This window comes from Oncorhynchus kisutch, linkage group LG28, assembly GCF_002021735.2.
Source record: "Oncorhynchus kisutch isolate 150728-3 linkage group LG28, Okis_V2, whole genome shotgun sequence".
Lineage (NCBI taxonomy): Eukaryota > Metazoa > Chordata > Actinopteri > Salmoniformes > Salmonidae > Oncorhynchus > Oncorhynchus kisutch.
This window is the reverse complement of record NC_034201.2, coordinates 33,062,075-33,076,728: the sequence shown is the minus strand read 5'-3', so window position 1 is coordinate 33,076,728 and position 14,654 is coordinate 33,062,075. Positions and strand designations below refer to the sequence as shown.

The window sequence follows — 14,654 nt, the reverse complement described above, 5'->3', positions numbered from 1 at the left end:
CCTAACTATACAGTCCCTAGCTATACAGTTACTAACTATACAGTCACTAGCTATATACAGTTACTATCTATACAGTCACTAGCTATACAGTCCCTAGCTATACAGTTACTAGCTATACAGTCCCTAGCTATACAGTTACTAACTATACAGTCCCTAGCTATACAGTTACTAACTATACAGTCACTAGCTATATACAGTCATGTGAAATCACTGGTTCAGGCTTGTCATTCTCTAATCTCCCAATGCATTCCCTTTTCTTGTATCGGGCATATTTAGGTGATGTAATCTTCTCTATCCTATACACACACACACACACATACACACACAAGTGGAGGTTGGTGGGAGGAGCTATAGGAGGATGGGCTCATTGTAAATGGCTGGAATGGAATTGATTGAACGGAGTCAAACATGGTTTGATACCGCTTGATACCATTCCATTAATTCCATTCCAGCCATTACAATGAGCCCGTCCTCCTATAGCTCCCCCCACCAGCCTCCACTGACACACACACACACACACACACTTACTTTTAACTCCAGCACAAGTTGGGCCCACATCAGGGTGGGAGGGAGGGAGGAGGAGTGCTGCATGAAGTCTGTACCCTCCCCTTTTACTCCCTCCTCCTGCTTATTCCCCTAATACAGAGATGAACCTACTCACAAGGCTGGTGGTTTAAAGCAGAGCTGCACAGCATACAGAACACACACAATAAAGCAATTCTCATGACATTACTTTAGAGGTGTGTGGATGAAATCCACACAAACAAACAAACAGACACATACACACACTTATATAAACATACACACATGGGGACTGGATTACACTACTGGACTGCTCCCTCAGCAGGATTCTTCAAAAGGTTTGTTTGATATGTCTACCTCCTCAAAATGTCCATAACCTCCGCAGTATGACAGTTGACAACTTGATTTTGACAACTTGACAACTTGATTTTGAAGGGTATAATTTTGCATCTCTCTTTTTGAACAGAACCACAGAGCCTAGGAATAATAGCTCTTGTCCTCTGTGGAAGTGAGAGAATCTGACTGTGTCGAGACTGAAAGACCTCTGTGGAGTTAATTGACTTGGCTGCTTAGGAATCTATTTTCCAGCACAGTCCTTGAAAACTATTTTAACTATACTGGGAAACAGTTATAGAGCACCTTCTAAAACTCCCCCCTTCTAAGACCTCTCTGTGGTATCAGAGAAAGATCAATCCCTCCCTCATCACCTCCTCTCAGTAGCTCAGGCAGGAGAAACGGGGAGAGAACAGTAGAGCCGCCGCCATCGTCCATTAAACATATGCACCGCTCCATTTCCTCTAAGCTGAGGGTGTCTGTTGCTAGTGGGGACATGGATGCTGCTCCTACAACCGTGTCGGCAGCCGGGGATGCCACGTGCGACGAGACGGTGTGTGAGGCACTGGGTCGCTTCGAGGTCACGCTGGCGGCGGCGGTGCGCGAGGTGCACGTGGACGTGAGTGCCTTCAAGCGGGGCGTGGAGCGGCGGGTGGACGAGGCATGTCAAGCCCAAGGGCCCCTGGCCGAGGCGGTGCAACGGCTGACGCAGGAGAACCTGCAGCTCCGGAGTCAGCTGGAGGCGCTGGCCCGCCTGGTGGAGGGTCTGACAGGGAAAGGGGTGGACAGGAGCGCCCTGGAGGACAGGGACAGTAGGGGACAGATCCCCATGACTTCGTCCCAGGGGATGGTGAACAGGAGCCACGGGAGTCCCTCCACCATGGTCCCCAATGGACCGTCAGAGTCTGGTTCTTCTGGTCTTGGTTCTGGGTCTTCTGGTTCTGGCGCCTCTAGTTCAACATCAGCCCATCTCTCCAGCAGAGAGCCCATGGAGGACAACATGGTTAATGTAAGTATTGCCTTGTTACTGGAGAAGATATTGTCCCATTTAGTATCATTTAGTATAATGCAAGGGAATGTCATCTGGGAAAATTGAAAGCCTTTCGTGTGTGTGTGTGTGTGTGTGTGAGAGAGAAAGAGAGATTGAGACAGTGCTAAGTTGTAAATCTGTTGTCTCTCTCAGTGGGGAAAGTGCTGTGTTGCCCCTGGTCATTCATTTTAAAGCTCCTGGCTTAGTGTAGTACTAATAAATTAAATGGTGTGAAGCTGTGTGTATCTACAGTAGGCAGTAATGGGACAAGGGCAAGCTGTCCATCCTCCACCCGAATGACCTTCTTTAAACATGTCACTTTTTGTATTTGGACACACTCCAAAAAACGAATTCAAGCGTCTATGTGTACACCACAGGAGGCTGCTGTGGGGAGGACGGCTCATAATAATGGCTGGAACAGAGTGAGTGGAATGGCATCCAACACATGGAAACCACGTGTTGGATGTATTTGATACCATTCCACTTATTCCACTCCAGCCATTACCACGAGCCCATCCTTCCTGTTAAGGTCGGCAGGTAGCCTAGTGGTTAGAGCATTGGACTAGTAACCAAAAAGTTGCCAGATCAAATCCCAGAGCTGACAAGGTAAAAATCTGTCGTTCTTCCCCAGAACATGGCAGTTAACCCACTGTTCCTATGCTGTCATTGAAAATAAGAATTTGTTGTTATTAACTGACTTGCATAGTTAAATAAAGGTAAAAAATATATATATTATAATATTAGGGTGCCACCAACCTCCTGTGGTATACACACACACACACCAGAAAATACAAGTAGTGGAATGTATTTGGAAATACACTTGGAAAGTAAAGGTATGTATTTGAGAAAACCCAAATACACTCCCAAACATTTAACCCAAGTGGTTTCGGTGTTTGAAATAATGTATTTGAAATAAAAATAAGTATTTCAATATACTTTCAAATAGTAGGCTATTTATAGGAAATTATTTGAAAATACTTTCACATACACTGTACATCAAATAGAACTAGTTGATTTGGGCCACATCATTTGAAAATTCTCAAATACACAGATTATAAGTATTTAAATGAAAAAATAACACACATACACATGTTTGCAGACACCCAAATTCTACACATTCAATGTAGCATCTCTGCTGGTGGTTCCTCCAGTGGGACCATGAGCATGACATCCAGAGGACCTCTTACTGTCTGCCTGTCTGCCTGTCTGTGTGTCATTAGGTACCTCCCGTTGAAAGAAGATACTGTACTTGTACACACATGAATGCTCCCACAGTTTAATTATTTATTCAGACTGTGTAAGGGTATCTATTTTTCTTTCGTGGCTATTTTTAAGTGTACTTTTTGTACCCTGTAGTGCACCTTGAACTAACTGGATGCTCGTACACTACTTCTAATCTCTCATTGAATCCAAACATTTAAATCTGTCTGTGTGTTTTTCGGTTAAGCCAAGAGGCCAGTCAGTGCTATCTGCTCCTCCATTCCCCTCTCTCCGCTCCTTCCGTCCTCGCAAAAGGGCACATGTATTTTTGGCAGGGCAGGTCTGATTGATGGCTCTGGTCCTGGACATTTGGGTTGGAGCTCTTTGGGACCGCTCTGTACCCCCCTGGTCCAGACAGCTCCGTGTGGAGCTTTAAACCTCCCATCAACTTTTACAACAGGCCTCACTTTTTATATCCAACGCCAAGCTAGTTTGAGTCCTCAGCTGTGTGTGTGTGTGTGTGTATAATTTCCAGTCTTGGTTCAGGACAGATTTTAACAGCACCACAAAGTCCTAGCTAACATAACTTCCCATAACTGCAACTCTGGATGTATAGAAATAGAGAGAGAGGAGAGAAAGGCTGGAATAGGAGACAGACATAGCAGCAACCCTCTCCACCCTTCATAGGTGAGTATTTTGGGTTAACATTTTTCAACTCAAAGCACAGATAGGACACATGGAAATTCATTTCCTTAGGCATTAATCATGCAAACACATTTTTATTGTGACATAGCATCAGTGAGAATCAAACCTATAATCTTCTGTTGTCTCTCCATGGAATTAGTCCACTACACCACCAGGATGGAGCTGGCATGCAACGTTTTTAAGCATACAAATCTGTTCATTTTAGTCTATTCAAACAGACCCCATTTCAAAGGAAACAAGCACTCATTAAGATCAGGTGTGGCCAATTAGCGGGCACACCTGAACACATTTAAGATGGAGGATAGAGAGAGTTTTGTTGAGGGTGAGAATGGAATGTACAGTTGAAGTTGGAGGTTTACATACACTTAGGTTGGAGTCATTAAAACTTGTTTTTCAACCACTTCACAAATTTCTTGTAAACAAACTATAGTTTTGGCAAGTCGGTTAGGACATCTACTTTGTGCATGACACAAGTCATTTTTCCAACAATTGTTAACAGACAGATTATTTCACTTATAATTCACTGTATCACAATTCCAGTGGGTCAGAAGTTTACATACACTAAGTTGACTGTGCCTTTAAACAGACATCATTTGAGTCAATTGGAGGTGTACCTGTGGATGTATGTCAAGGCCTACCTTCAAACTCAGAGCCTCTTTGCTTGACATCATGGGAAAATCAAAAGAAATCAGCCAAGCCAAGAAATAATTGTAGACCTCCACAAGTCTGGTTCATCCTTGGGAGCAATTTCCAAATGCCTGAATATACCATGTTCATCTGTACAAACAATAGTAGGCAAGTATAAACACCATGGGACCACGCAGCAGTCATACCGCTCAGGAAGGAGACGCGTTCTGTCTCCTAGAGATGAACGTACTTGTGTGAAAAGTGCAAATCAATCCCAGAACAACAGCAAAGGACCCTGTGAAGATGCTGGAGGAAACAGGTACAAAAGTATCTATATCCACAGTAATACGAGTCATATCGACATATCCTGGAAGGCCGCTCAGCAAGGAAGAAGCCACTGCTCCAAAACCGCCATTAAAAAAAGCCAGACTACGGTTTGCAACTGCACATGGGGACAAAAATAGTGTTTTTTGGAGGAATGTCCTCTGGTCTGATGAAACCAAAATTGTTATGTTTGGAGGAAAAAGGGGGAGGCTTGCAAGCTGAAGAACACCATCCCAGCCGTGAAGCACGTGGGTGGCAGCATCATGTTGTGGGGGTGCTTTGCTGAGGAGAGACTGGTGCACTTCACAAAATAGATGGCAACATGCGGAAGGAAAATTATGTGGATATATTGAATCAACATCAAGACATCAGTCAGGAAGTTAAAGCTTGGTCGCAAATGGGTCTTCCAAATGGACAATGACCCCAAGCATACTTCCAAAGTTGTGGCAAAATGGCTTAAGGACAACAAAGTCAAGGTACTGGAGTGGCCATCACAAAGCCCTGACCTCAATCCTATTGAAAATTTGTGGGCAGAACTGAAAAAGTGTGTGTGAGCTAGGAGGCCTACAAACCTGACTCAGTTACACCAGCTCTGTCAGGAGGAATGGGCCAAAATTTACCCAACTTATTGTGGGAAGCTTGTGGAAGGCTACCCAAAATGTTTGACCCAAGTTAAACCATTTAAAGGCAATGCTACCAAATACTAATTGAGTGTATGTAAACTTCTGACCCACTGGGAATGTGATGAAAGAAATAAAAGCTGAAATAAATAATTCTCTACTACTATTCTGACATTTCACATTCTTAAAATAAAGTGATGATCCTAACTGACCTAAAACAGGGAATTTTTACTGGGATTAAATGTCAGGAATTGTGAAAAACTGAGTTCAAATGTATTTGGCTTATGTGTATGTAAACTTCTGACTTCAACAGTATTTGAGAAAATTCCAAATATTAAACCAGTAGGAGAAGTTTCCTAGAACACTACCAACATTTAAATTAGAAGTAACTATGTTTTTTTTTGTCAAGTTCCTTAAAGGGATACTTCGAGAGTTTAGAAGTGAGCCCCTTTATCTTCTTCCCCAGAGTCAGATGAATTTGTGTGTCTTTGTGTCCAATATTTAGTAAGTTAGAGGTACTGTAGTTTAGAAAGCCAATGCTAACTAGCGTTAGCGCAATGACTGGAAGTCTATGGGTATCTGCTAGTTCCAGTCATTGCGCTAACACGTGTTAGCAATTGCGCTAGTGCTAGTTTGCAACTTCCTTCAAACTGCACAGAGACATAAAAATGGTATCCATGAGCATCTGACTCTGGGGAAGTTAATAAAGGGCTTCACTGCCAAATTCCTGAAGTATCCCTTTAAATGTGCTGAGAAAGTTCCAAAGCCAAGCAACTTTGTGGGAAAGTTGTGGGAAGGTTGTACGCAAAATAACCATAGGACAACCACGCTCTCACCATGCTCTAAGAAACATGGTTCTCAGAATGTTATGTGCTAGCTGAGAGGCTATGTTGGGTTGTTGCTGGTTACAGGTCAGGATTTTTTGTGTTTCATATCAACTGCTCTTGGAGAATGAGAAGGGTTTGGTTGTTGGATCGATAATAGGATTAGTGGTTGGTAGGATTATGATAGGTGGTAGGTGATAGTCTGACACGGATTGTTGTTATTCTTATTTGACTTCCACCCCTAATGTATCTGAACACACATACACACTTGAATTTATATTTGGATCTACAATGAAATAAAGGGTTAGGCTTACAAATGGTACACACACATTTATCTTGGGGCAGCAAGTACCAGGTGGAGGCCCTTAAGGAACTATTCTGGGTTTCCATATCTCTTCACTTCAGAGCAGCACATGAGGGAGTGCTTCGTCCAACCAATCCCAGTCCTGAGCTGAGCCTCCTGACGGGACGGAAAGTAGAATTCCGAAAGTAGAATTCCGTCTCCCTGTCAATATCCCCCTGAGCTGGATTGCCAGCTGTTCCCCTCTCGAAACACACACCCTGCCAACATTCCACAGCGCTGATGTCACCTGGCTGTTCCCCCATCAACCCTGACTACGTCAGAAATGCGTTCCTACGGATTAGCTGGTCAAAATTAGGCTTCGTGAAAAGTGCAAATACTGTTAATATGTGTTAGTGCAGGTTTTCAGTGAATTTATGTAAATCACAAAGCTCATCTGCAGAAAAATTCTCAGCAACAAAAGAGGAATCAAATTAAGATCTTACATCTGTACATGTGTATATCCCTTGTAACCATAGTCCTGTAATCCTGAGATTCAGCAAGTCTTGGAAGACAATGGAAATAAATAAAAAGCATCTTTATAGTTAAAAGTAGATCTAAATGACATCTTAAAATGTGTGTGTACCCTGTAACCCCAACCCTGTATTTCCTGCAAATGTGTGTCCGACTGTGCTTGTTTGACTCTGTGTGTTTGTTTGTATCTGTATGTGTGTTTGCGTGTTTGAGGAAAAAGGGAGAGATTGACTAAAAGTAAAATAGATTCAGAAAGCGAGTGAGCGGGAACATTTTTTAAATGGAGAAGCAGACCGGATGAGACAGATAGAGAGCAACAATGATACAGTAGGTATGTGAGCCGTGCACACAGATCTATACTGCTAATCCCTAGTCTCTAGTGTCCCTAGCCTCTGCTATGACTTGACCGGGCTCTCATCGTGGCTCTATCGCTGGCAGTCGCAGCCATGGGGGATAGCGGGTGCGACTGCCAATCTAGAAGGCTCTGAGTTCTGGCACTGAATGATAGCATTGGAACAGTTTGGCTGTCCCACTACTAACTCCCTGATCTCAAAAGGCCCTGTTTGGGGCTATATTAGGATGTAAGAGGAGTGGGGGACATTGGGGTGACTGATTACAAATCCAAAATAGCTCCAGGACTTAAGGCTTGTCTCTCCACACCTCTCAGTTAGACCCACTCGCTAGGCCCCAGTGCCACTAAAGACTACAGTCACAATTGGGACTTATGGAGACCCAGAGATGAATAGGAATAATACCGTTCCCAGACCAAATGTCCAATGTTGTAATTGTCGGGGGGGGGGGGGGGGGGGGGGGGGGGGGGGGGGGGTGTAAAATGGCTCTGTTTTTTCGTTCTTGGGGGGGGTTAAAGAAGACCTAAAGCTGTACTTTTGTTTGTATCCACAAGGTGGACCATGTTTTCAATTTGCTCATGTGGCCATTTAAGGCAATGCTAGATTCTAAGGCTATGTTCCTGGTGCCATTTTGGGCCTGTAGCAAATTCCAGTTTGTTGTCCCCCACTATGAAATTGGGAAGTCACACACCATATCTCAGACAACACTGGCCAGATTGACAAAACTTGAGTGAGTGATATATCTTGCCATAGAGATCCAGCATTTACAAAATGACACTGATTACTATAGCCCAAGACGGGAGCAAGAGGGATAACTGGGACCAAAGTCTGTCTTCTCCAGCAGGTGGCATTTTATTTGGCAAATGACATGGAGTACAGGGAGTGGATTAGCTAAAGAGACTGCAGGGCTCGACAATCAGGGCTGCTTGCTGGCCTGGGCAACATCTGCCGAGTTCACTGGGCCAGTTAATAAAGCTTTCATTCACACTTGTTATCAACCAGCATTCCCTCTCTGTCTCGAGTGAGCCCCGCCTCAGTCCTGGATACGTCCTGGATACTCCCACCAGACTAGTCTAAGCAGAGGCAGGAAGCCCATCAACGCATTCAAAAGTCCTTCACCTGCTTTTCACAGCAATAATGTCAATTTAAAAAAGTAACCACAGGAAGCGTGTTGGCCATTCGTATGCATTAGCAAAAATTATAATAAAATTTCTTAACAGGGCCATGAGCCGTGCCCACATCATTTATTGTTCCTGATTTAACTTACATTTGTTTTACAGTTTATTTATTGTGTGTTCTTTTAGATTGTGCCTATTGTGTAGTAGTGGGGCCGTAGTTAAGTGTGTTCTGTTTCTCTTTTATATAGGGTCACAAAGGTGTTGACAAAACGGAAGACAGAAATGTTGCTGCTGTGTTGGAGAATGGACATCACAAAGAGCAAGGTTTAAACACACATCAGTGTTGGGGTCAATTCAGTTGAAAATTCTAAGTTACTATTCAAGATTTTAGAAAACAATTTATATTAGGGAATTGAATTGAAACTGAATTGACACACACACCTCTTTTCTCATGCATGTCTGCTACCTCCCAATCAGTCAGTGGTCAGGAGGCAGAGGAGCACAAGCCTCATCTCCCCGTCAGTGCCATGACCAGGACTTGTCCCGAGTCACCAACTGGCCCCAGACGAGCCTCAGTGGAGCTCAAGTCTCCTGGTCATTTATTAGCAGGTGTCACCTCACCCAAAGCCAGACCAGATTTATTGTTTAAATCTGGTGAGTAAAATAACTAATATAATACATATATTATACATTAATATAATATACATATATTTGTTTACTTACCTTGTAAGCAGGCTATTGATATTTTTGTAATCCTTATATTGTATGTACACTCCTAACAAATCAGATGACTCATCATTCGGCGAGCCACATCTTCCCTGCACTGCCATAACCAAAACAGACTCCCCGAATGGCCCCAAACCACCAGTCCAATCTCCTGCTTTGGCCAGGAAATCTCCTGCTTCAACACCAAAGTCTCCTCCCTACCCAATTGCTGACGTCACCACTCCCAAATCAGCACTTGATGCTCTGTTTAGTCCTGGTGAGTTGAACATGGATTGGACTCTCTACCCTTACCCTTGGATTTTGTGCAAAAGTCTAGTAATTTTGGGGTGAACTGTCCCCCTAAGATGTGTTTTGAAAAATCAACCTTTATTATTAATAAAAGGTAAATGAAGGAACATATCCATGGCTGACGTTTTTGACTTGTCTTGGTTGTTTCAGCACCAGCATTGAAGAGAGAGACCCCTGTATCAATGCATACATTTACCCTTCCAGACCTATCACAAGGATCAGGTACATCATATTTTTTGCTTTCAGTGGGCCTAGATTGTAACATGTAGTCATTTCTGCCAGATTGGGAATCTGTGTCTGTCATCTACTCTCATAGACACCTGGCCAGGTTCAAATAGTACTTGTTTTCTTTCAAATACAAATACTTTTTCATTAAGCCGGCCTGGAATGTCAAATGTACAATGTTTCCATTGGTTTCATTGCAGCAGTCAAGCTCAATCAAGTGCAGCTAAAGTATTTGATAGAAAACGAATACTGTTTCAACTCAGGTCTGGTTGACACAATCCATCTGACCGGATGTCACCCTCTAGTTCAAATCACACCTTGCATACAAGCTAAACTTTACCAGCAAACATTTTCTCCTCTTCTGTCTATTCTCACCCAATCAGAGAGTTTTTCTGGGCAACAAATGCAAGTGAGGTCACCAGTCAGCAGTCATGCAGTGCAGAAGGAGAACATCTCTGTATCTCTGGCCCCACCTCATACCCCTGTCAGTGCCTTGAGCAGAACTAGTCCAGAGTTATCAACTGCACCTGCCCCAAATCAGTCCCCTGCCCCCCCATCATGGGCTCCTGCTGCCCCAACTCAGTCCCATGCCACCCCAACTTGGGCTCCTGCGACCCCAATTTGGTCTCCTTCTGCCACAACTCAGCCCCCTGCCACCCCAACTCAATCTTCTGCAACACCAACTCAGGCTCCTGCAGCCCCTCCATCTCCGTCCCCTGCACCCAAAACACCTAGCCAACCAGTATTTGAGGATACCACACCCAAAGCATCGGGAGAATTTCCTTTCAAACGTGGTGAACGTGGTAAGGGACACAAGGACTCTCCCTACTCTCTCTTTCCTCTTTTCCATTTCCGACTTTGTTCTTTCACATTTCTTTGTCTGACCTCCAGTTCTATTTCAGTTTTTTTTCCTTCTTTCATTCTTTTACAGTAGCACCTGCAGTTATGGCAGTGAGCCCGAGTCTAACGCGTAGCATGAGCTTCCCAGCAACCACAGGTAAAACTAGGAACTTGGCCCGAATTTGCAAAATCTTCTTAAGAATAATGTTCTTCTTAATTGTCATTTTTTCCTTAACTATGAACTCATGAAAAGTTGCTATTCCTTAATAAGGTGCTTACGTTATTTCTTATGCTTCTCATTAAGCAAGAAGTTCAGGGGAAATTAGATTCTTGAAAATAAAGTTCTGATTTCTTCTTGGAAATGTTCTTAATTCCAAGATAGTTTTTTTAAAGACTAGGGTTTAGCTATGGGCAGTGAGAGAATAAGCTAATGAAAGCAATTGAACATTTTTAATTCACTCACAAACTTCCTCTGAAATGTTCAGTATTGATTATTTTAAACCCAAGAACATCTCAGTAATAAATATGCTAGCATTTTTAGATTGCTAGCTAGACCGGTCTAGCAACAATCATCTTAAGAAGATAGTTAAGAAGTTCATTAGAAGATATTTGAGAGGTTTGTGAGAAAAATAATGAATTCTTAAGTAATGTTAGTTTGCACTTACAAACTATCTTATGAACTTCCTATTTTTTGTTAAGAAGCTTGTTTTTGTGTAAAGTGTTTTGTGAATCTTTGTTCATTGTGTGTTTTGTTGTCTGCCTTTGCCTCTCTTAGTCTTTTGTTCATTGTCAGGTTAACATTGTTCTCTCTTTCTGTCTCGCTCTCCTCTCTGTCTGTCTCTTTCTCTCTCTCTGTGTGATGTGCAGAAAAGCTCCTACCCCCCAGAAAAGTGCCACCCCCTGGCACAGACAGGTCAGTCCTAGAATTATAAAACATATCAAATGAGACACTTTTCAAATACATGTAAATCACAACCATGTAAACCTGCCATTTTAGTATTTATTCAGAAGCTCAATGATGTACATTTTTACATAATCTTCAGGAGCCTGGACAAGTTTGGCGGTCCAAATAAATTTGGTGGTCCAAACAAGTTAGGTGGTCCGGACAGGCTTGGTGGGCTGGACAAGTTTGGGGGCGGTGGGGAGCGGAAACTGCAGAGGTCACAAACGCTGCCTCGCAACCTCGGGATGCAGAGCAAACGGTCTCTGTTTGAGGGTTTGGCCTCTGAGTGTGACAGGTACAAAAGGCACAGTCAGTCACCCTGATTTCACCCATTGTCTCTCTTGCCCGACTTGGCTAGCTATTACTCCCTATTGAGTAAATGCTGAACCCTAGGTTGAGACCATGACCCTACTCCTATCAACCCAGTACTTTGTTTTGAGTGTCAATAAAAGCCAACAGGCCCTTGTATCACATTTGTACATGTCCCTCAACCCTTTATTACATGTATATTATTACTATCATTGTGTGAGAAGTCAGACACAAACACTGTTGTCCAAAGTGACTTAAAGCATAGTGTGTGCATACATTTGTAATGTGTGTGTAAAGAATCCCTTTGGGAATTGAACTCATTACCTTGGTGTTGCTAGAATCATGTTCTTACCAAGTGAACTACACAGCCACAAACAATTGACCACCTCTATGTTCCACTCTGTAGGTCCAAGGCTGCAGGCTCCAAGCCCAAACTGCAGCGCTCCCAGAGTTTTAACAGCGCCAGCAGCATCAAGGCAATGCTCCTGGAGTGGTGCCGATCCAAAACTTTTAGCTACCAGGTGAGTCAAGCCCTAGTCCTTTGTGACAGACTGTTCACAATGTGATAAATGTCAGCTAGCACACGTGAGATTTGTTTCTGGTTTCCAGCAATTTGTCCATCTCAGTTCTTCCCAGGGCTTTAGACAGCTTAAGAGGCTCCATATTAACATACCATTAACTTTGGTTCATAATTGGAGTGTGTTATGTTAATGGAAGATTTACCAGCAAATGTGTCCCTTAAAGTTAGTCAATATATAGGAATACTTACATTTTTAACTGGTCTTCTATGGAATTAGCACTGCATTTGGCTCCTACCATTTTCTCCTCCATCAGAACATAGACATCCAGAACTTCTCATCCAGCTGGTGTGATGGAATGGCATTTGCTGCCCTGGTCCACTCCTTCTTCCCCCTGGAGTTTGACTACAACACACTGAATCCTGCCAATCGCAAACACAACTTTGAAGTGGCCTTCACCACAGCAGAGTAAGTGTGTATGTGTGTGTTGGGGGGTAATACCTCAAGGAGGAGATCCTGGGACAAGTCTGTGGCATACGGTGTTATAATATATATGTATTAGAAACCTTTAAATATTGTGGGTTATATATTTTTATTTTCTCTTTCTCCTTCTGTCTCTTTTAGGGAGCAGGCTGACTGTGTGCGTCTCATAGAGGTGGAGGATATGATGGTAATGGGTAACAAACCAGACCCCATGTGTATCTTCACCTACGTCCAGTCCCTCTACAACCACCTCAAGAAGTTTGAGTGACACCCCTGTGCAGAGGCGATCACCCCTATCACCAGGCACACTGACACTTTGTCAGCGAGCCAAAGCACTACTCCCTATTTGTTCAACTCTCGATAACTGTATATAACGATTGTGCTTGTACAATTCTATTTGAATTTGTCTTGTCATGTAATAATGTGCTGTGCATATGGTTTGGGGCTCTTATTTTGCCTCGTTTAGAAAATAGAGGTAGTGAATTGGAGAAAATATTGTAGTTTTACAAATATATTTTTTAACTCAGAGAGCCACCTGCTGGTTATGTTTTAGTGGTGTAATTAGAATTCAATGTAGATCATAAACTAAATGAAACAAGATTTCTAAAATAGTGTTTGTCATGCATGAAGTTAGCAAAACACCTGAAAGACAATTTAAAATTCAAGTTGTAAAGAAAGTGAAAATGAAAGAAGTGTAAATGCAAAGAAAGGTGGCAGGAACAACTTGTTAGTTGGTCTTGAATCAGTTTGGCCTTCTGCTAATGCCATTGGACTCAAGGCATTTTTGAAGGACTGTCTTGCAGTGAGATCATGATATTTTCAGGTATGTTGATGTTTAAAAGATGTCTGTTTTTATGTAATAAAAAGTCCAGATTGTCAGTGTTACAAATAAATAGCTGTATCTACAAATTGTAGTCAATGTCAATCAAATGTATTGGATTAGCTTTTATTTCAACTGTATTAAAATAATAGTGATGTACACTATTTGTTATCACTTTCTGAATTAGGTAATGAGTTGTTAGATCTTGGGAATTTTTTAAATTTTATTTCACCTTTATTTAACCAGGTGGGCTAGTTGAGAACAAGTTCTCATTTGCAACTGCGACCTGGCCAAGATAAAGCATAGCAGTGTGAGCAGACAACAAAGAGTTACACATGGAGTAAACAATTAACAAGTCAATAACACAGTAGAAAACAAAGGGGGAGTCTATATACAATGTGTGCAAAAGGCATGAGGAGGTAGGCAAATAATTACAATTTTGCAGATTAACACTGGAGTGATGAATGATCAGATGGTCATGTACAGGTAGAGATATTGGTGTGCAAAAGAGCAGAAAAGTAAATAAGTAAGAACAGTATGGAGATGAGGTAGGTAGATGAAACCAGAGTGGAGCTTATGCCACGTTCATGTGCTAGTCTGAACTAGGAAACTCTGAAATGACCAAATTGCTAACTGTTTGAACACGGCATGTGTATAACTACAACCAGTTTGCAAGTCGGAAATGTCTGAGTTTCCTAGTTCAGACTAACACATGAACACAGCATCAAACCAGCGACCATTTGGTTATAGGCACACTATCCCCTAGCCTACAACTTAAGGTATTGTCACTTGCTTCCATAGCCACAAAGTCATAAACCCTGCCTATTTCGACACTATCTTCTTAAAATTAGATTTTAAACCTTAATCCTAACCTTAACCACACTACTAACCATATGACTAATCTTTACTAACCATATGACTAATCTTAATTAAGGCCAAAAGGCATGTTTTTTTTCATGTATTTCTACAATATACGTATATAGACAATTTTGACTTGGTAGCTATGAATCTCGTAGAAATCCTCTCAAATAGTCA

General features: G+C 42.4%; 1 protein-coding gene across 2 annotated transcripts; it reads left to right on the top strand.

Annotated features, from left to right (window-relative positions):
• The first annotated feature begins 640 nt into the window (after positions 1-640).
• On the top strand, positions 641-13,724 carry LOC109872823 (smoothelin-like protein 2). 2 transcript variants are annotated; one of them, XM_020464175.2, is made up of 13 exons: positions 641-860; positions 989-1,864; positions 8,716-8,791; positions 8,945-9,121; positions 9,255-9,449; positions 9,632-9,703; positions 10,090-10,509; positions 10,641-10,703; positions 11,414-11,459; positions 11,590-11,784; positions 12,205-12,319; positions 12,633-12,784; positions 12,941-13,724. In XM_020464175.2, exons 2-13 carry the CDS (start codon positions 1,301-1,303, stop codon positions 13,065-13,067), a joined length of 2,202 nt encoding a protein of 733 aa, XP_020319764.1. In that variant the 5' UTR covers positions 641-860; positions 989-1,300; the 3' UTR covers positions 13,068-13,724. The 2 variants fall into 2 exon arrangements, with proteins under 2 accessions (XP_020319764.1, XP_020319762.1); XM_020464173.2 differs by having other exon boundaries at positions 10,638-10,703.
• The last annotated feature ends 930 nt before the right edge of the window (positions 13,725-14,654 follow it).